The sequence below is a fragment of the Malus domestica genome, chromosome 10, assembly GCF_042453785.1.
Source record: "Malus domestica chromosome 10, GDT2T_hap1".
Classification (NCBI taxonomy): Eukaryota; Viridiplantae; Streptophyta; class Magnoliopsida; order Rosales; family Rosaceae; genus Malus; species Malus domestica.
Window position 1 is genome coordinate 42,386,672 of NC_091670.1, and position 21,542 is coordinate 42,408,213.

Sequence of the window (21,542 nt, forward strand, 5' to 3'; positions counted from 1 at the left end):
ACATTACGTTCAGATTCTGGTGGTGAATTTGTTAGCACTGCATTCTCTCAGTTCTTAGCTCGCCATGACATTCATCATCAGCTCACTTGTCCTCATACCCCCAAGCAAAATGGGTGTGCCGAACGTAAGCATCGGCATATTGTTGAGACCTCTCGAACTCTCTTGGCAGCATCTAAAGTGCCTCATGCTTATTGGGTTGAGGCTTTTGCTACCTTTGTTTATCTCATCAATCGGCTACCCACAATATCTCGATCCTTTCCTTGGCAGTCTCTTTTCCAGAAAGAACCTGACTATAAATCTCTCAAGGTTTTTGGTTGTCGCTGTTTCCCTTGGTTGAAACCATACACATCCTCCAAACTAGATCCTAGAAGCACACCCTGTGTCTTCCTGGGTTATAGCTTAAATCACAAGGGCTATCTATGTCTACATCCATCTACTAACCAGTTGTATATTTCAAGGCATGTTATATTTGATGAGTCCACTTTTCCCTTTCATACCTTACATTCTTCTTCATCCTAACCTGTCTCCTCCTCTCCCTTATACCCATCCTCTATTCCCTCATCACTCACATTTCATTCTATCTCTACCCCACCTACACCCTCTGTCCCTTCTCCAACCCCGGTTCCCACCTTTGCAGAATCTTCAAATCTGCTCCAACCATCTGCAGCTTCCCCCAATCCCTGCTCCCAGCCTATATTACCTATCAACACCCACCAAATGCAAACTCGATCAAAATCTGGCATATTCAAACCCAAAGCCCTAGCTGCAACCAAACACCCTATTCATTCCCATCTTGTAGTTGATTATGTTCCTTCAACCTACCTACAAGCTTCTAAACACTCTCATTGGTGCAAGGCAATGCAAGAGGAGTTCAATGCCCTTGCCTCTACTGGTACATGGTCACTTGTACCTCCTTCTTCCTCTCATAATCTTGTGGGATGTAAGTGGGTGTTTCGGATCAAACGGAAACCCGATGGTTCTATTGACAGGTACAAAGCCCGTTTGGTTGCTAAGGGTTTTCAGCAACAAGAGGGTCTTGACTACACTTAAACATTCAGTCCCGTGGCCAAACCAGTGACTATTCGTCTCCTGCTCACTCTTGCTGCTCAGTTTGATTGGTTCCTCAATCAATTAGATGTCAGCAATGCCTTTCTCCATGGCACCCTTACTGAATCAGTGTTTATGCAACAGCCTCCTGGCTTTGAAGATCCAACCAACCCGCATAATGTTTGTCATCTTCACAGATCCCTTTATGGTTTGAAACAGGCTCCTCGAGCCTGGTATGACAAGCTTCATCCTGCTCTGCACTCTCTTGGTTTTAAAGGCTCCCAAAGTGATCATTCTCTGTTTATAAAGAGTTCTCCTACTCCGGTATTCATCCTCGTCTATGTCGATGACATCTTAGTCACCGGGCCCTCTTCTGCAGCTTGTCAACAAGTCATAACTCAACTCAGTGATCTGTTTCCCATCAAGGATCTTGGTGCTCTTCATTACTTTCTTGGTATTGAAGTTAAACGATCATCTTTTGGTCTTTTCATCTCTCAAACCAAGTATATTTTGGATCTATTGGCAAAAGCAAAAATGGAAGGTGCCAAGCCCTGCAGCACCCCTCTCAGTACCACTAAGCTGGATCACTTGTCTCCACTGCTCGATAATGCTTCTGAATATCGATCTCTTGTTGGAGCTCTTCAGTACTTGACTTGGACTCGACCTGATCTTAGTTTTGCTGTGAATTTGGTATGTCAGTTTATGCATAGTCCCCGCCTTTCCCATCTGCAAGCAGTAAAACGTATTCTCCGCTATCTTAAAGGTTCTCTTGATCTTGGATTATGGTTCTCCAAGTCCTCTCAAGTTCCATCTATTCAAGCCTTTTCTGATGCCGATTGGGCGGGCTGTTCCTTGGACAGAAGATCTACAGGTGGATACTGTGTCTATTTTGGCAACTCTCTCATTAGTTGGAGTGCCAAGAAGCAACCTACTGTTGCTCGTTCCTCCACTGAAGCGGAATATCGCTCTCTTGCAAATACGGCTGCAGAAATCACATGGATATGTAAACTTCTTGCGGACCTCTCTTATTCTCTGCCTCATTCTCCCACGATCTGGTGTGACAATCTCTCTGCCATTTCCTTAGCGAAAAATCCTATTTTTCATGCTCGAACAAAGCATGTCGAGCTTGATTACCATTATATTCGTGAAAAGGTTCTAGCCAATCAAATTTCTGTGCAGTTTATTTGTACCCAGGATCAGGTGGCAAATATTTGCACCAAATCTCTGTCACAACCTCGGTTCATCCTTCTTCGTGACAAACTCCAACTGCGATTACCCCAGTTTCGTTTGCGGGGGGATATTAAGGATAAAAATGTAATTACACCTTCAAGGGATAATACTTAGAGGCTAAGGAATGTTTAGTCTGTTAGTTTAGTTACACTTTCTGTTAGTTGTAATGACAACTGTGATGGTTGTGATAGTTGTGTATAAATACTCATATTGTAAAAGTTATTATTTTAATTAATGAGAATATTTCTCCTAATATAAATAACATCGAACTATTTTTCAATAAGTTGAGGCAAGGTGTTTTTGGCCATATGCATGCACGTGAATATCATAAAAGACAGCACTTCCTATCCACCGCCATGAACATGGCATGAAGACGAAAGCCATCGATCCAGAGAGTCCATATCCATAAAAACTAAAAGATCCCTTCGTACGGTGGATGAGGTACGGATGCGGGCCACGATGCTCCACGTTTGCTATTTTACTATAAATTTTTCAACTTTTCTTTTACTATTTATAAATAACCAAATTAGAAATTCACATGATTGATTGGGATCTGGATTCAAAATTCAATGGCAATGACGTGATGTCAAACAACTTGCACAGAAAGTCAACAACGTATCCAATTGAAAATTAGCAGCCCACAAGCCACGAAACTACTCAACTTCAACCAACATACATCGAACGTTGTCTTCTTTTTTTCTTTATAATTTTTTATGAATTTGACCTCATTTTTTCTAAATTATTCAGGACTCATTTAATTTAACACACAACGTAGTTGCCTGGCAGTCTCTTCCAAGTCCATGGTTTTTTCTTACGTGTCAAATAAAATGGCCGATTTGGTTGACTGCGGCCTCACCCTCACACATAGTATCAGAATATTCCGCTTTATTCTTTCTCTCTCTCTATTATCTTCTGGTTTTTACTTAGGGTTTTCTTCTAAACAACGATTTCTGTCTGTATCGTCAATGTTGTTTTAATTGAACATAATCATCATGTATTAGATTAGAAGGAAATCAACTAATAATATATGAAATATTAAACATGTAGTAGTGCACTGATTGGAATAGTAAATACATTAAACCAAACCTTTTTCCTTTTTGTATGTGTATATTTACTGAAAATTTTGAATCAAATTATTCAAAACAAAACACAAATGAAAAAGAAAGAAAGAATGAAGTTGGGTTCGATCTAAACCCTCCCCAAAAAAAACAAAAACAAAAAAAAACAAAAAAAAAAAAACAAAATGTATCGACAGGTTACCAACTTTCTTTAAAGCCAAAAAATAAATTAACAAAAACAATAGATGCCACATTTCTAATTAATTTCCCGGGAAACCACTAATCTTGTTGTTGTTGTTGGCACCGCTGCTGTTGTTGGACATGGGGGAGGCGCTGTTGGTGGTGGTGTTGCTCGGATGAGCTCCTCCGCCAATGATCGAGGTTATAGCGGCCGCGAGAGCAGCAGTGAAGCTCGGATCAGCCGTGATGGCACTCACTGTGTCAGCAAAGGAGGAAGATTGCGTTTGCTGCATTTGTTGTTGTGAACTAGTAGACCCCATTGTATCCTGGGACAGCTGAAGTCCTGAAAACTTAGACTGGTTGTAAAGGGCTTGCCCAAAAACTTGAGGCAGTTGATGTGAAGCTGCCCCAAAACTCGGGGGTTGCCCTGGGAAATTAGGGACTTGAAATGGGGTGTTTGGTCTTTGGACATGTGATGGCGATGTGGTAAGGTCCAATGTAACAGTTGGAAATGGAGCTGAGGCTGAGATTGTGGCAACACTTGATGAGCATGGAAGAATTGCTCTGGCTAGCAAATTATTAGGGTTCATATTCATCCCGTCCGCACTTGACATGGACCCCGAAAGCAACATGCTGGCAGCTGCCGTGGTGGTTGATGCCATGGCCATTGCAGCGGGGGGCAGTGGGTGATTGTGATTGCCTTCATATGTTGTGATCAGTATGGTTCTGTCCTCCGCACAACGTTGTACCTATCAAAATAGTAACACATACATATTAGTACATTCATAAGTGATATGTTATCGATATATTTTTAACATACTAAACCAATAGACAATGAACGTTTTGCACAGAAAATTTCTGCAAATGTATACGTACTTGTTTGCGAACAGGACAGCCTACAGCCATGGTGCACCTATAATATGCACGAGGACATGGGTTCCCTTTTGCCATCTTCTGTCCATACTTTCTCCATTGACACCCATCAGTAATCTGTGATTAATCAAAATTTAATTAGTTTCATGAAACTTGAGATTGATAATTGAGTTATTAAACTACTAAGTTTATTATTTATTTATTCAGCATGAGCGAAGGATGACTGTTTTGAAGTGTTACTAATGAAAGTTAAAATCAATTAGATTAATTACCATGGAGGCTTCTGATCTGGCTCGAACGGAGACGCGGGCTTTCCTCATGGTAGCCTCGGTTGATTGATCAATTGGCTTAGGAGCCGCAGAATTGTTGAGCTTGGGGACCTTGTCGGGCACCCATCCTTCTGATTCAGATTCAGGACTCTCATCCCTGCCAACTCTTTTCCCGTCACGGAAAGTATTAGAGTTTTCCGGATCCAACGGACCAATCTGACCGTTTTTCGGTGATGCAACTTCACTGATGTTTTGAGGTGGTGAAGCTGATCCGGTTCTCGCTTCCGATGAACTATTGGAAACTTGGTCATCAGTCGCCTCGGCTGTGGCTCTCGGACCCAAATTTAGAAATTGTCTTGGCACCAACCCTTGTTTCTTACCTTGATCAGCCTTTGCCTCAGCATTCTGATAAGAATTTACCAAAAAAGAGTCAATATATTAGATAATACTAAAGCCGTGAATTAAACTAGTTGGCTAGGCAGTTTATCTTTCTGTAAATTAGGGTTGTTTAAATTCTTGTCATCTTATAAATATGATTGCAATGATTACGGATATGAACGAATTACCTGATCATGGTGTAATTGTGAGCTCTGATCAGCTGGAGCTGCAGTAGTGTGATTATGTTGTTGTTGTACAACTGCAGCAAGATGCATCTGTAATGCACTGTAGTTGTTGGTCACTTGACCTAGCATCTCTTTCAGCCTCTGGTTTTCAGCATTCATACGTTGGAGCTCCACTTGCAACTGTGCCAGCTGATCATCATATTTCAAGTCAATTACGTATATGTTACACTTTTTTATGATAATGCGTAAATAACTTAAAATACCGTCACAGCGATTGATCACATCAGGTGTTCATATAATTCTAAAGTCTTACCTCATGATTCTTTGCTCTTTTGTCATCCGCACGATCAGAAGAAGTCCCATCATCAACCATCGACTGATCACTTCCGGTGTTCGCAGTAACAAGGTGCAATCCAGTCTACATATTATTTAGATCCAAGAAAGAAAAATAAGTACCACTAAAAATCAATCACCAAAAAATAAAGAATAAAATAAAGAAATAAAAAGGGGTGCTTACATTAACATCCAAACCAGTCCAATTCTCCTTCTTGACACTCATTGCATCATTGGATCTCGAATCCTGATGATGATCATCAGTACTATTGCTTTTGAGCTTGTTCTTACGATCAGAAAAGAAGTCCACCTCATCCACAACCATCCGATCGTTGTCATTGGACGGCTGTGATGCAGTCTGCTCTTCCCGGCTGCCAAGTTTGACAGGGAATTCCATTCCCGAAAACATCCTTTCCCCACTAAAAAAACTGCTTCTCTTGTTGTTATTGTGGTTGTGGTCCAGCTTAACCGCCGCGGTGGGCGGCTTGTTGAGGAGGAAGCCGCAGGAGTCAGAATCAAGGGTGAGCCCCCATCCTTTGTCCATAAATTAATGTTTTGCCGATATGAACAAGTGGTAATTAAGAGAGAGATTAAGAAAATGAAGGAGGAGGGTTTTGAGAGAGAGAGAGAGAAAGAGAGAGAGAGATGAGGGGTGTGTGTGGGTGGTGCAGTCTCTGAAGTCTTTTACCGGTGCAATGTGATCGCCTATAAAAAGGGTATGGACGTAGACCAAACTTAGAACAACTAGATTGGATTTGTGAGAAATTCATGGGATTATTCATTTTTTTATTACTTTAATTTTCATCGCTTGCGTCAGATGGTGCGTCAGTCTGCCATCTGTCAACGCCAAGCCACCTCGTTTTAATTTTTGACGCAACCCAAATAAACAAAGAGTCACAGTGCGATGGAGAAAGGTTTTAGTACGACGGTCATATTGTAAGTATTGTTATTATGTTAATGTTTAGGTGGTGTTATTCTTAAATTAATTTTTACATTTTATGTATTTATGTTAATTATTTACTTTTAATTTGTTTAAATTTGAAGGTCGAAGTTGAGAGCTATGTGAAAGGTGTAAAAGGGTGTGGGGATAAAATCATACTAAAATTTATACTTGTATCTTGTGTTACTAATTTACTTTGTGTTGTGGTAATAAATACAAAAATAAAGCCTCTTGTATGTCTTTTCTTTAGTTCATATTTGAGATCTCAATCGATTCTATTTAGAAATGTGTATAGTTAGTTGAACACAAATTTTATCTGAACGACATGTTAGATATATCACTTGAAGCAGTATGAGTGAATTAAAATAATGTCTGCCAATACGAGAATTATATCAAATTTATTTATAAAAATACGTTTATTAATAACATCACGTAACTAATATACCGAAACATTGCTATATGTGGACGTGTGTAGAAAGGCAAAATGGTGTTTTAATTGGACGAGGTTTCGTCCACATTTCGTAAGGAAAGAGTTCGACTCATTCCCATAAATCAAAAGAAAAAGTAAAAACACAACGGAAGGGAGGAAAAAAGAGATGAATCGCACCGCCCCGAGCTGTGCGGCGCCTTCCACGTGACGAAATAAGAAAAAAGGCCAAATGGGGCCCATCTAGCCCAAACCAAGTCAATGAGTTTGACGGCCCGCCTCTCTCTCTTTCTTGCTGTGACTGATGACCGGGAGAAGCAGTGGCTTAGTCTCCCCTCACCTCCCCCCACCTACCATGACATTTTCCTCCACGTATCAGATCTGTCCGGGAACTATGTTGACTGTTTACCTGTGGGACCGGGTCACTTGCTTAGACTTTATTTTGTTTTTTACTTTCGATTATTATCGATTGTAATTACTACTACATTAATATATTTAGGGGCCAGATTAGTGGCACTATTTTATTTATACAATTTTTGACACATATTTTGTCAAATTCATTTCGTAATGTAGTTTAACAAGTCGAATCGTTTATGTTTTAGTTCTTCCTTCAAATATCATCATATCTACCCAAAAAAAAAAATTCAAATATAAAGTCATAGGATCAATAGATTAAGAATTTAGGTTTATTTATAAAACCGTATTCGTTCATTGTCTTCATTGCAATTGAAAGTCTTGATAGTTTTAAATTCATCTAATTTTTTATAAGGATGCTCTATGAATAATGTTCTAAATGTAGACGGTTCAAATCATTAAAATGCATTACGAAGTGTGTAGAAAAATGTATGTCACGGATCTGCTCCATATTAATTAAGTTGAATAAATCTTGAATTTCCCATTGGTTGTCTGATAATTCCATATATTTTGTCTTCCTCCCTTGGATTCTTCTCTGGCTTACGCAGATAATACCTGAATTTTTTACTGTAAAAATCAGAGTTTTACTTGGCAGTACATGACCTTTTATTCAAAGTCCACACATTTGATTTTCATTTGAAATTTCGATAAATTAATGGATGGATCTTAGCATACGGCGATTATTAAAATTATCAAGTGATTGAATAAGACTTGAAGATTAGTACCTAATTCATATCTTATTGTCACTTAGATCAAGACTTATTAAAAATCAAAAGCTTGTATAAGCTAACTACATTTACTGGAGAATGAATGTAATGTCTCTTGGAGAATTCGTGATACAATTGCAAATATTAAATGGTTGGCGGCTTCTTCTTTTTAGTGCTTAACTTGGAAGCATACGACTAACTTTGGTCTTAATCCTCCTAATATGTTTATTTGGGATTGAAACTCCCTGCTAAGATCATTACGGCTCACTTATGTCATTGTAACGATTTAGGATGTTCGCGAAGTTTCTCTTTTTAATGCATTTTTTTTCATCAAAAAAAAAAGAGTATCCAACAAGTCTCTTTCAATTTATTAACAAAATACAAAATAAAAGTTATCTATTTTCTGTCAATGTGAGAATCGCGACCGAGTTAGGCAACCTAGGCGGGCGCATAAGTAAGTCTAAACGTGGTTTCTTATTTTTTAAACGTCTAAATATTAATCGTGACCGTAACCAACCGCCAAACGTCTAAGCATGACTTTTTAAAACAGTGATCTATTATTATATATATTTTTTTGAGTCGAAAAAACATACTGTTGATTATTTTGCGTGCACCGAATCCCTTTACTTTGTCTTTGGTGTACCAATTTTCAAATTCTTGTGACGTTCTTGTTCTGTTGCTTTAATTCTAATAAATGCTTCCTTTGAAAGGATGGCTAAGGTTTCTGCATCGACCGTGTACCCAACAAAGAAAAACCAACGCTCGACCAGCTTCCTTTCGTTTACCTTGACTCTGTTATCAATTGAGTTTTCTTTTGAAAAAGAAACTTCAACATCCGAACTTTTTGAACCTCCTTTTTGGCTTTAGCATGCAGAAAAGTGTTGGTGGTCTTCGCTAAAATATTTTTTCTTCGCACATTTGATCATCCAAAGACTTTCCATGCACTTTCACTGTTACCCTGCATTAATGGATATTACCGTTTGATTATTTTAATAATAATGTTATTCACATACTTTTTTTTATTTCTGACATATTATTTATTAATTTTTATCATGTGATATTTTAATTCATTTAATTTGACGATTGAAAAATTAAAAGATATGCATGATAGATAAAAATGAATGTGTAAAAGTAAAAATATGTGTGTAAATAACTCGTAACACTACCTTATTTTATTTATATTTAATTACTAGTTGTAACATTTTTCAGTTTAAATTCTAGACGTAGATTAAATTAGTCGGCTAGAATAAGATGCACCAAATCTTAAAATCCTTCGTAGAACAGAGTACTTAAAATATCTTTTGCAAAAAAAATTTGTCTCATTTTTTCTTTGAGTCTGCCTAACTCATGGGTGGACAAATTAAGAATCCATATGGAGTCGTGGAGAATTGCTCTTTAATTGGTTTGCATGCATGGGCAGCTAGGTTTGTCTTATTGAGAAACTGGAGGGATTGACCACAGAGAAAGACGGAGAAAAGGTTAATAAATAGGTTGATGTGTACACACAAGTTCAGACTAACGGCGCCCAAAGAAAGAAATAAAGAATATTGCATACTAATTCTCTGAATTTCTGGATCTGTGCGCAAAATACAATGTCTTAACAAGCAAAATTTGGTGTTTAATTAGTTCCAATTTAAAAGTTGACATCTTCATTCGATATTTTTGTGAAACTAGTTTAATTATGAAACTTTAACGAAAAACTCTCGATACTGCTCACTTTAACAAAAAAAATCACATTTTTATACTAAAAAGGCAATCATGGTACTATTCATTTTACTATTTATTTTATCCTTATCGTTAGAACTTGAAGTTTTCAAACCATTTTCATTAGTTTTCTTTTATATTAAACATGTGTAATGTTCCTTCATCCAACTTCCTTTGAGAAAATAGCTAGCTAGCTCATGTGATTTTGTAGGCTAAAAATAAAAGTAGGGCTGCTGGTTAAAAAAATAAGCTCATTAAGTTTCGGAAAACTATAAAGAAAAAAAAAGTAATTTTGATTGAAAGTATTTATAATAAAAAAATTTGTTAGGATGGTAAAGTTTTAGCGAGGCTACTATATTTAACTTGTAAGTTTGAAGTATACGAAGTAGTGATATCTTTCTTTTCGTTAAAAAGAAAATTAGATGATAAGTTAGTGAATGAATTTTTTGGTGTGACCGCAGCACGTAAGTTTGTTACAAATAGAGCTACATTATCTTCGATATATGTATATTACAGGTATGCGCACTCATAGCTTAACTTGTTTAACTTGTAAGATTGTAACAACATGAGGTGTAGTCATGAACCAATTAAATTTCAGATTTAGAGCATCTCCAATCATGATCTCTATTTTATAAAAAAAATTTAGCTAAAATTATTTAAAAGTTATTTTAAGAGCTCCCTTCTCCCTTCTTATATTTAGGAGCTCCTAGATGAATTTCTATGTTAAGAGATGGATCAGATGTAAGAACAAGTTTATAGCCTCTTAATCGAAGAATGTAGATTCAACCAATCAAATCACAACTCATACAAACAATTAACAAGAAAGCCTAAGAATGAAAACCTTAAACTCTTTTCGATTCTGATGATGAAGCCATTGCAGTTCCTTGTGCTCAAGGCCTTCTTCTCTTTAACAAAAACAATAGCTCTTCCAATCAATAGGACTTGGAACAATAATAAGTCAGAGAGATTGCAAGAGCAGTGGTTTAAGCTTTATATAGTATTTGTTTAACTATTCCCTATCATAATTAGTTTAGGATTTAAACTATACAAACCATAATGAATTATGGGTTTAGTAGAGTTCCAGCACTTAGTTTCAATCCCAAAATGATTGAACCACTCTTAATTATGTTTTCCCAAAACACTTGGGATAACTAATAGCTTTTAATTAAGACTTTTTCATATCAATCTCAAACACTATAACTGTTCTAACATATGTTTCGTACTCATAATCTTACATGGGAAACATAATTCAAGTTGATTTTTTTAAAATCCTCTCTAAATTCTAATCACGAGTTCATTTAAGAAAACCCATTAAAGATATTATTACCCCGCTCCATCCTGTTTCAGCCACAAGATCGGATATTACAGGATCACGTATGTATTATTGCTTATATTAAAGAAAAACAATTGCATCGTATGAAAAACGTTCATAAAATAGCTGGCAATTCCAAATGTCAATAGCTCTCTACGATTACATTAAACTAGTATAAACCTACTACTAATTGAAGTTTATGATCACGCCGATCAATAAACGAAATCAACATAGAAGGAAAAGACATTGTTGACTAAGATTTGCGTTGACCATGCGGTTCGGATGAGTATCCTATCCGGATCCAAATGGCAGAGATCTTAGGGATCCTCACATTTTAACCGTTCATTGTATATCGTGTGGTCAGTTTTCGTCAAATACCATTTATGATTAATTTTAAATAATAAAATTCAAATAATTTTTAACCACACAATATACAATAAATGATTAAAATATGATGATCCTTAGAATCCGGATGGGATTTTCATCCTTGCGGTTCTTCCCACGTGGCTTACTTGCATGAAGTAGAATTTGTTGTATGGTTAGGTTTGACAGCTAGGGATTTTCGGGAAAAGAGAAAAGAAAGCAGGCTATTAGAGAATGATGCTGTAAACGGCACCAATTTAAACAATAAAATTTGCTTATGTACACCTATCGTTCAATGATGCTCTTCACACAATGTTGAAGTACAAAATATCTGATTTCCTTTTAATTTTTTTTCACGGGCTAGAAAGAGTGTAATGGAAGTAATGTATGACCGACGTATGCTAATAAAATTGAAAGAAATTTTTATAGGGCGGAATGTTTCGTTAGATGAGAATGACTATAGGAGATATGAGAATGCTTCATTATATGTGTTGGAACACGATAAAGGGTATGATTAAGACTGAGGATATCAATGAGGATATCAAACGTAAAGGAGTGGCCAATTGAAGATAAGATGAGAGAGAAAGACAGTTAAGGTGATATGGACATGTAAACCAAACACCTACAGATACTGAGATTAGAAAATTCGATTATGAGACAGAGGCTCAATGCAAAAGGGTAAAGAAGACATAGGAATACTTGGAAAGATACTCTAAGAAAAGACATGTGTACTTGGAGCCAACAGAAAATTTAGTACAAATAAAGCGTAATGAGGTTCTAAAATTCATACAGACTCTATTTAGTAGAATATGGCTTGTCGTTGTTTTTTATTTTCCAATGGGCTTCTTGTGCAACAGTTACCTTGATATTTCTTTGTTTTGACAAGTAATTTGAGTCGGCTTCTTCAACAACGTGGCCTTCATTTGGTTTTAATTTTCTTTGTTTATTAACGCTGTTCAAACAAATTTCTCTCAAATTTCAAACCCATTTTTGGCCGACAATCTGTGACAACTACATCTATTAATAATTTGTGATGAAACAATCAAATTTGTATAATTTTTTAATTTATAGGGTGATATGAGAAGAAAACCCATCATTCATTGTCAACTTAAGCAGCACCACAGCTCCTGATTTTAATCGTCACTTGTCAGCGTCACATGTGCAAGAAATTGAAATTTCACCGAAAGGAAAATAATTTGGAAAAGCTTCCTGATTTGATGTTGCAATGCCTTTGGATTAAATTGATGATGCAAGTGACCTTGTCCAACTTGAAGGATAGTTGTTGGGATTTATTTTTCCAACTAAACTATAATAAAAAATAATAATTTTCGCACAATTTTTTTAAGATGATGTTAGAGACGTTAATTTTTTTTTAAATTATTGTAAACCACATAATGTGATAGCTGATGATTGGATTCCTCATTTAAATCATAAAACAGAAGTACAACCATCAATTGTCATACCATGTAATCTATACAAAATGGTATAAAAATTTGATTTCCCTAACATTTTTTTTTTCTTTTATCCATCCTCTTTTGTGTGTTGAGTATTCTTTGTTATATTTGATGTGTCTGTCTATAATAAAGATACATATACCGTCATCTTTATTTTAGACTTAAAATGAGTTAGAGGTCAAGTTGATCATGAAATTTAACTTTGAAAGAGAGACGCTTGATAGAGATGTAGTTCGAACAACTCAGCTCCCTTGGCCCGGGGTTTGCATGGAGTGATAAAACGCTCGGGGCTGCGATTGGTGGGATTCAGGTCCAAATGATATTATCAGTAATACGAAAATGACTTTGCATTATCATGATAAACCTAATAGAGAGAAAAAATATTTTATTTCTCTAATCTGATTTGACGGCTATAATTAGAGGGATGAGTTATATTATGCAATGTTTACGGGTGTATTTAATTAGAAATTTATAGGCTTTTAAAAGAGTTTTATAATTTTTGAGATATTCAATCAAGATTTTAAATGAATTAAAGAAAGACTATGTGTATTCAATTAAGATTTTTAAATTTTTTATAAAACTCCGTAAAATTTGATAGATTTAATTAGGCTTTAATTTTAAACTATTTTAAAAAGTGAAGGATTTAGATGGATTTTATAGTGTTTCTTAGGCTTTAGGAAAGATGAAATCGTTTTGAGCCAAGTTGGTTATTAAATATTTTGGCTTTTGATGTAAATGTTTTCATATATCATTTTCATTCGAATTTAATGAAATTTTGTATCGTTTGAAAATAAAAAGTATTAAATAAATAGATGGTTCATTTATGAATATGTTATTTAGTTCTCACACCGTCAATTTGTTTTATACATTTGAATTCATAAACAATCTTTGATTTAACTGATTTTTGTAAGAATGATCTTTAAATGAAGATAAGAAATTGAACGGTTTTTATTATTAAATTTATACGGTGATGATATGTTATTCTTTTTTTACGGTTAAGAAAAGTTTAAAGGGAGGGGAGGCTACCCTACCACAAGTCTCTATGAGAACTTACGTTATATGTGAATAGTACTATCGGAGATTAGTAGAATTGAAGGGTCTTGCTTAGGTTTGGACCTCTCAAATGAAAGGATCAGCCGCACGTAGACTTTGGGTAGACAATTGGGCAGACGACGGTGGAATCCTTTACTTGCAGACATTCTCATGATCACAAGAGAAGGAGGTGCCAATTTGCTATACGAATTAAGATATATGCCTTTCACGCCAATTTTCTGGCACTGGTCCTAATATTTCAGGACTCTTGTTTGATTACTTCATCTCAATATTTAATTCCAATTTTTTTTTGAGAAGAAGCAATCAAACAACCATCGCTATAAATCTAGAGACTTGATTGGATGCATGCATGGTTACGCCATACGTATAATATATTTTATTATATATATCTTTACTACCACTACTACTTTTCAATGCCATTACCACTTGTCTGCCTAACATCTTGAGTTAGTCCACTCTGTTTCCATCATTCCAACCTTTTCACGTTGAAATTAAATAACTATGGCTGTCGCAACAAATAGCGATAGGCCATGAGAGAAATTTTTAGCTGTGACGGGAAATAGAAGTACGAAGTGAGAAAATTTTCGGTATGACAGTTTGATAAAGGTATTTCTCAAATTTGAATAAATAAAAATATAAAATATCTCATATTTGTCAAAATTTTCCTACGAGTAACGGTGATCGAGCACCCAAGCCTACCCAACTTTTGCTCCAGCTATATAACCGACTGCCTTATTTCTTGCCAGTTTTGTGAATAGTGAATATTATAAAACAACCTCAAGATATACAGTTTGGCTATATATAAAAAGGAATAGGATTCTCTCTTCTCTTCTCATCTCTTTTCATCATCTCCTCTCACATTCTCTTATTTTGTCTTTCTCTTGCTATAAAAAATTAATATAAGATGTTAACGTGGCTTAACCGTGCCTGTTCAAATAAAAGGGGATGAAAGGAGAGAGAAAAAAAAGAGGGAAGAGAATCATATTCCATATAAAAATGCTGGCTGCCACAAATGAATATGATCCACTTGTTCATGGAATATAATTCATGAGGACTGCGTTTCATTTACGTATATATATGTGTATGGTTATACTTCTATTTCAATTTCACTACCTCTTGATGTCAGTTTCCGTAGCCAGCCAGGAACCCTAACATCTTATCATAAGAAACCTAAGTTGATGTTAAAAGCTACGTCGGCTACTACTATTTTCGTAAGATGCATGAAGGACCACATTCTGGAGTCCTCAAGTGGGCAATAGTAATTTTCTGACAAAAAAAAAGTCTTTACATTTTGCTATGCCTTTTCAAACTTGAACTTAATCTCACTTTTAATTCTTCTTGAAACAAAAATATCCCCATACCACATCAGCAATTTATTGGGTCTCACCATGCCACATCTGCAAAGTTGACACTTATTTGACAGAATAGACGAAATACCATCAAAGTGAACCAAAATCAAGTTTCATGGGTATAGCAAAAAATAAGTTAAGGAGAAAAAGAGTAATGGTCTTTAGTTGACTTGGGCCTCTTCCCGGAGTTAAACCGTATGTATAAGCCTCTATAATGAATCCTGATATGATCTTATCCAAACTCAAACATGATCTACCCAAACCCTAACCATATCAAATTACAGGATAAGCCCAAGCTGTTTACTTTCGTTAAGAATCAAAGATGCTGCTGGAGGGAAGTCTCGTAGTGCTACTCTACTCTCGTTTCTACTGCAATACTTCCATGAAACATGATCACTTATTAGAATTCGTCTTCCCTGGCATGCATGCTGACTAGAAACATTAGGGTTAGGGAACTTTGGTAGGGCAAACCGCACAGAAAAAAAAAAAATGATCATCCGTATGTAAGCTATATATTAAAAATAATAAAAACAAAAAACTCTATATACATCACAAGTCTTGCGCTTCAAGAATTATATATGATTCCCGGTAAGATGAAAAAATTCTAATTCGCAAGTAAATACAATACCCATAGAAAAAGAAAACCTAGATTACATTCTAATTCTATCATAATTGCTTGGCCAAAATGTACATTCTCTCTTAATAAACTCCCATAAAGCAAAAGCACCAAGTAAGCAAAACCAGTCACAAAGTATAAATAAAAGCAGATAAAGTAAAAGGGAAAGAGAAAAAGACATTAAAGTGAACACCAATAATCAGTAGATCCTTCTTCCTTTTACCTATGTAATCACACTTCACTTTACTCATCCTTGCTACTTTGCTTGAACTGCCAAATTTTTGTTGGGATGTATACCATCACTCAAGCTAAACCTAGCTAGCTAGCATCTCTCATGTCTCCTGTAACAACTCCTATGCCGTTTGTCCTGCTCATTTTCCTCACCCTTCCGTTTCTCAGCCACACAGCACCTCAAGCCAGCATCTGCAGAACTTCTTGCGGCAACATTCCCATCAACTACCCTTTTGGAATCGATGAAGGCTGTGGGAGCCCTTACTACAAAAACATCCTCGTATGCTCCGAATCCTCTAAACTCGAACTCCGAACACCTTCAGGAAGATATCCCGTTAAATCCATAAGCTACTCCGACCCTCACATTCTTCTCACCGATCCTTTCATGTGGAATTGCCTTGACGGTGACGCATTCCGAGTGACAAGGCCTTTTAGCCTCGACACCAGCACACATTTATCTCTCTCCCCTCAAAACGACTACCTTTTCTTTAATTGTAGTGAACAAAATGTGATCATTGAGCCAAAGCCTGTGTTTTGTGAGAGGTTTCCTGAGCGGTGTGACTCGTCGTGTGACAGTTCTAGTTATCTTTGCAGGCACTTGCCTGAGTGTGCCTCGGCGTTAAGGACAAGTTCTTGCTGCTCTTACTATCCCAAAGCCACTGAGTCTCTGAGGTTAATGTTGAAGTATTGTCCTACTTATACTAGTGTGTATTGGAGAAACACTGGTGAAAACGAACCGGATGATCAAGTCCCCGAATATGGAATTCGCGTCGATTTCGATATTCCGGTGACCACCCGTTGCCTTCAGTGTCAGGATACATCTAAAGGAGGCGGGACATGTGGATTCGACACAAAAACACATAACTTCATGTGCTTGTGTGACAGAGGAAATGTCACTACTTATTGTAAAGGTAAGTCTTTGATCTATTTAGCCTTGTGGTTAGAGTGAATAGGGTGATGGGAAGGAGTAGGCTAAGTTCAGGTTCAAAACCCTCCTATGTAACTAAAAAAGTTTTTGAGTCATTAGTTTGTATCAAACATTAATTTCCTTCTCAAATTTTTTTTAATTACAATGATGCAGATCATAGCTTTTCTCAGCATAGGAGGAATGGAGTACTTGCAGGTGATTCACTTCTGAGATTTTGCACAAATAAGATTTCATAAATTCAAGTATAGCTTGGATGTTGTCTGCTTAACTATAAGTTGGGTTTGTATTTTGTTAATGTTGCAGGGACGATTAGTGGAGTGACAGTTGCAGGAGCCTTTGGAGTTGGAGCTGGAATTTGGTACATGAAGAAAGTGAGAGCTAAAGCACCAGTAACATGTGGGGTTCAGAGCAATGAGAATAGGCTTTTCTAAAGACACTAACCAAAGTAAAACCATCCACCTTCTTTCTTTACTTTCTCTAATTTTTTAATCGCTTTTTGCACATCGACATGCTTTCTATTGTCTCTTGATTCTTTTCTTGTTTATACAACATTGAGACATTCAATGATACCGTGTGAGTAATTTTTCTGTGTGAACAATGTAGTGGTGTTGTATCATCTGTATTACTATTGAAATATCAACAATGCCGTACACTAACATTATAACTCTCAAATTCTTGATAAGAAAACCTTATACACTGCAAGAAAATTGACAATAGCTGCTTAATGCTTTTCAACGCTATTGTCACATTTTCTTGAAGCAATGTTAGTAGTCGTCTTACAAAAAAAATTCTTGCATCAGAGACATATCATGCAACCTAATAATAAAAAAGTTCGCTAATTCCTCACTCGATGTACTGCCATCTCTAACATTGTGTAGGAACACCAATTGGATAGACCCCCAACACAGACAACAAATAGTCTGTCAAGATTGATAATAGAGATCCAAGAAGCCAATATACACACAGAGCTTCAATTACAGAAAACTTAAAGGGTAGGACCAAAAAAGGAAAAAAAAAAGGTCGGAAAAGGGTCTATATAGCAAAGTAAATTAACATGCTTTGCCAACAATGCAGTCCAGAGGACCCGCATTTGAGGTTAAAGCAGGAACCATGGCTCCTGGAGAGACCTTAAACGATTGCGTTGGAAAGTAAAGTGGATAGCAGCTTCCATATCCAGATTGAACAAAAAAAGCACCATTTTTGAACACATCCCCTGAAGATCTCCATTTCCAATTATTCCAACTGCCTCCAGCCTCTCTCTTTGTAACCTGTTTGGCAAAAGGAGTCTCAGGAGCTATGAAGTAGTTCCCTTCACTGAAAATTGTTGGATTGGCGCTGCCTCCTACGGCATACATCTTCCACTCCTCATATATATTGTTGGCCACATACCCAAACCTAACCCTATTGTTTTCACAAAAAAACAATGACATAAGATAATCTGCATTAATACAGACTTCATTCAATTGTTAGGGATAATTAAACAATGTACTCTCCTGTACTTCTCGCTGTTCAAGGAGAGGAGTGTATGCAACTCATTGCAGGTAAGTTATTGCGCTCACCTTGGCATCCTTTCAATAAGGCCAGCCCCAAAACGGTTGAAGGCTATTGTGACTCTCATATTTTTATCTTCCCTAAAATTGTCATTGTGACCAAGCAGCATCACCTGAAATTAAAGCACAACCTGGTTAGGTTACATTCGAAACATAATAACTAGCCTCAATTTAGTGATATCCTCCATTGAACGTTGGACGAGGTCTCATGTACACAAAATATGAACCCACTAGATAAATTGTGCAATTAATTAACCCAAACCCAAATGCAATCAACTCAAGCAAAGAAAAAAAAAGGCTCAATAATGAAAAATTAATTCATAACATCATAATTAACTTTTATGCTTACTTTGTCATGCTGAGAGAAATAGTTGTTTGTGATGGTGACGGCAGTGGAAGCATGGGTGACATCAAGGAGGCCATCTGTGCTACGAGCTAGGAAGCAATGGTCAATCCAAACATGCGAAGAAGCAAAGACAGATATGGCGTCTCCGTCGCTCCCTAAACGTTGCCCTACATGTGTAGGAGTGCTCCTAACATTCCCACCCTTCCCAGGCTTACAATCATGAATGCTTAATCCATGTATAATAACGTGGCTAACACCCTGCACCGTTATGCATGGTCCGTACGCAATTTCAACTTTAGCCCCTCTACCGTCTATGGTCTTGAAACTATTCATAATGAGTTCATTTTTGAGCGTGATGACCATGTCCTTAGCAAAAACGATCCATAATGGCTGCGTTTGGATCACCCCGTAACGGAGTGAGCCGGGTGCAGGGTTTACTGGGTCATCATCTGAGGTCGTGACTACATAAGTAGCCCCATATTTTCCTCCCAACGCATCTTTGCCGAAGCCTACTGCGCAGTTGGCCAACGCGCGGCGGTTGGTGGCCCAATCGGACTTTGTGCACCAACACGAGTCTACCACGTTCATGATGTTTTTGGGAATGATTTTGGCGGTGGTGTAGTAGTCTGGGGAATAGGCTTGAAATGTTGGAGCAATACAAGTTAAGAAACATAAGAGCAATAATACGAGACGGGCTAGGGAGGCCATGGCTTAGTTATGAGTTGAATAAGAAAAGGAACTGAATTAGGAGGATATATAGAAATAATTAGATAGAGTGATGATGAATGAGAAGATGGTGCACACGATTAGTTTATGAGTGCTTTCGCTTATGTTTTGGTACGTAAGATTTTTGGGTCTACACAAAACGTGGTTGCACGATCGCTAATTAACGCTGGTTCACTTTCTCTTTTATATATCCTACGTATGTTTATGTAAAGAAATAAATCTCTTAGCTAGGGATTTATATTTCAGTGAAAGGTGAGGGGCACGTAAAAATTTCGGCGAGGTCTACCTTTTTTTTTTTTTTTAATTTCTTGATAGAATGATATATTTATACAAAAAAAGTGGGGAATTAAATTGGACTAATATAATTGGTCAGTTTGAATTTGTCATTCACAGAAGTCATAAGACTTCCATTTACGAGTGAGAGGACTATCACTAAATGTAATATTAATTTATTAAATAACCAGAGAGGCCTATTAAGATTAGAAATATAGAGCTCGTTTGAATGTGTTTTTAAAATGACTGAAAGCGCTTTTGGTAAAAATATTTTTGAAAACAATCCTTAGGCAAAATGCAAGTAAATGCTTTTGGAACTCAAAAATATTTTCTCTAAAAGCGCTTTCAGTCATTTTAAAAGCACATCCAAACAAATGGATAATAATCTCTTAAACTGTCAAGGAAAGTAAAATTTGATAGTAGTATTGAAGAGTTGGATACATATATAGAATGGATATTGTGGGGATAGATACTATATTCTTTCTTTCCCTACGGATAGATACTATATTGAAGGAGAGAATAATTGAACCTAACTAATTAGCATTTGGAGTGGGCTACGTTGGAGATTTTTGTTATAGGTATTAGTGTGATGTATTATTTTGCATGTTTTAATAAGAATGAATGATATGTGATGTATATCAGATGGTAGAGTGAATGAAAGATCTTGTTGAAATGCACAAATAAGAGCAACACAAATAAAGATTTGCAAATTTGAACTCCAGTATCTGATTTGCGCCCATGAGTTCGTCGTTTCTATAAAAATGACTTCGCACATCAAAGTCACAAAAGTGCCATGATCAATAATGGGATTTTCCGACCAAATTATCCATTTTTAAAATTTTTTAATTTAGGGCTTTAAGTTTTCGGGAAGCTTTAGGTATTTTTATTTGTTTGATCCTTTTACTATTTGGACTCTTAAAAGTCTAGGGCTAAGAAACATTATAAAATATGACATTTAAGTGTTAGGTTTGTTATCTTTCCAAGTACAGACAAAAGCTCATGTCGATGATCACTAGCAAGCCAGCCATTATTCGAGTCCGCGCGCTCAAGCAAACACACAAAAACTCATAACCATATCTTAACCCTTTCCAAGTACAGACAGTTGTACTTTGAGAAAAACATACATAAATCATTAACTCAATTAGTAACATATAGGGAAGAACACACAGACACATATTCATACATATTGTGGTGTGATTTCTAAGCATAGTCGCAAAACCCTTTGTGGCAAGAAGTGCCTATCTTGCAACGGTTGGAGCACTTGCCACAGTTTTGATGGTCGGACATTGGTTTGACACAATTAGAGTTGCAGCACATCTCTGAACTGGTGCATCTCTTCCCACAAACCCCGCAGTTGAATGCGTCTGTCCTCAAATCGGCACAAACATTGTTGCAACAATCTGGCCCTCGGCTACCTTTAGTGGCACTGCAAGCAAGAGGGTTTTGGCCACATCCTCCCCGACCCGCTGGAGTATTCGAGGCAAGGAACCGGCTTCTTGATGATCTCCTGATGAATGCTGCTTCTTCGTGGTTATTTGGTGTTGCAGAGAGAGAAATGGCTAAAGCCATAATCAGCATGGCTAGCATAAACAAAAC

General features: G+C 36.7%; 3 protein-coding genes and 2 long non-coding RNA genes across 5 annotated transcripts; 2 read left to right on the forward strand and 3 right to left on the reverse strand.

Moving 5' to 3' along the window:
- Nucleotides 1-3,332: 3,332 nt before the first annotated feature.
- Nucleotides 3,333-6,321, reverse strand: LOC114819303 (probable WRKY transcription factor 31). Its single transcript, XM_029087622.2, has 6 exons — nt 5,738-6,321; nt 5,534-5,638; nt 5,224-5,409; nt 4,661-5,062; nt 4,392-4,505; nt 3,333-4,264 (listed from the first exon to the last, which is right to left on the reverse strand). Exons 1-6 carry the CDS (start codon nt 6,095-6,097, stop codon nt 3,596-3,598), a joined length of 1,836 nt encoding a protein of 611 aa, XP_028943455.2. The 5' UTR covers nt 6,098-6,321; the 3' UTR covers nt 3,333-3,595.
- Nucleotides 6,322-6,373: 52 nt separating this feature from the next.
- Nucleotides 6,374-6,733, forward strand: LOC114819304 (uncharacterized). Its single transcript, XR_003766377.2, has 2 exons — nt 6,374-6,489; nt 6,598-6,733. It is a non-coding gene; the product is annotated as an uncharacterized lncRNA (long non-coding RNA).
- Nucleotides 6,734-8,631: 1,898 nt separating this feature from the next.
- LOC139188482 (uncharacterized) lies at nt 8,632-10,687 on the reverse strand. The gene is made up of 2 exons (XR_011571951.1): nt 10,587-10,687; nt 8,632-8,999 (listed from the first exon to the last, which is right to left on the reverse strand). It is a non-coding gene; the product is annotated as an uncharacterized lncRNA (long non-coding RNA).
- Nucleotides 10,688-16,101: 5,414 nt separating this feature from the next.
- Nucleotides 16,102-17,707, forward strand: LOC114823475 (uncharacterized). Its single transcript, XM_029098950.2, has 3 exons — nt 16,102-17,034; nt 17,205-17,246; nt 17,355-17,707. The coding sequence occupies exons 1-3, from the start codon at nt 16,227-16,229 to the stop codon at nt 17,480-17,482; spliced, it is 978 nt and encodes a 325-aa protein (XP_028954783.1). The 5' UTR covers nt 16,102-16,226; the 3' UTR covers nt 17,483-17,707.
- Nucleotides 17,708-18,047: 340 nt separating this feature from the next.
- On the reverse strand, nt 18,048-19,655 carry LOC103434587 (putative pectate lyase 2). Its single transcript, XM_008372944.4, has 3 exons — nt 18,951-19,655; nt 18,611-18,714; nt 18,048-18,452 (listed from the first exon to the last, which is right to left on the reverse strand). The coding sequence occupies exons 1-3, from the start codon at nt 19,653-19,655 to the stop codon at nt 18,101-18,103; spliced, it is 1,161 nt and encodes a 386-aa protein (XP_008371166.3). The 3' UTR covers nt 18,048-18,100.
- Between the last annotated feature and the right edge of the window lie 1,887 nt (nt 19,656-21,542).

Excerpts from the sequence above, each read along its gene's own strand:
- LOC114823475 (XM_029098950.2), top strand. The coding sequence starts at position 16,227 with ATGTCTCCTGTAACAACTCCTATGCCGTTTGTCCTGCTCATTTTCCTC. Across the intron at positions 17,035-17,204 it reads TGTCACTACTTATTGTAAAG|ATCATAGCTTTTCTCAGCAT; the intron begins GTAAGTCTTTGA and ends ACAATGATGCAG. Across the intron at positions 17,247-17,354 it reads GAGGAATGGAGTACTTGCAG|GGACGATTAGTGGAGTGACA; the intron begins GTGATTCACTTC and ends TTAATGTTGCAG.
- LOC114819303 (XM_029087622.2), bottom strand. The coding sequence starts at position 6,097 with ATGGACAAAGGATGGGGGCTCACCCTTGATTCTGACTCCTGCGGCTTC. Across the intron at positions 5,410-5,533 it reads AAAGAGCAAAGAATCATGAG|CTGGCACAGTTGCAAGTGGA; the intron begins GTAAGACTTTAG and ends TATGATGATCAG. Across the intron at positions 5,063-5,223 it reads CACAATTACACCATGATCAG|AATGCTGAGGCAAAGGCTGA; the intron begins GTAATTCGTTCA and ends AATTCTTATCAG.
- LOC103434587 (XM_008372944.4), bottom strand. The coding sequence starts at position 19,655 with ATGGCCTCCCTAGCCCGTCTCGTATTATTGCTCTTATGTTTCTTAACT. Across the intron at positions 18,715-18,950 it reads ATTTCTCTCAGCATGACAAA|GTGATGCTGCTTGGTCACAA; the intron begins GTAAGCATAAAA and ends CTTTAATTTCAG. Across the intron at positions 18,453-18,610 it reads CTTATTGAAAGGATGCCAAG|GGTTAGGTTTGGGTATGTGG; the intron begins GTGAGCGCAATA and ends TGAAAACAATAG.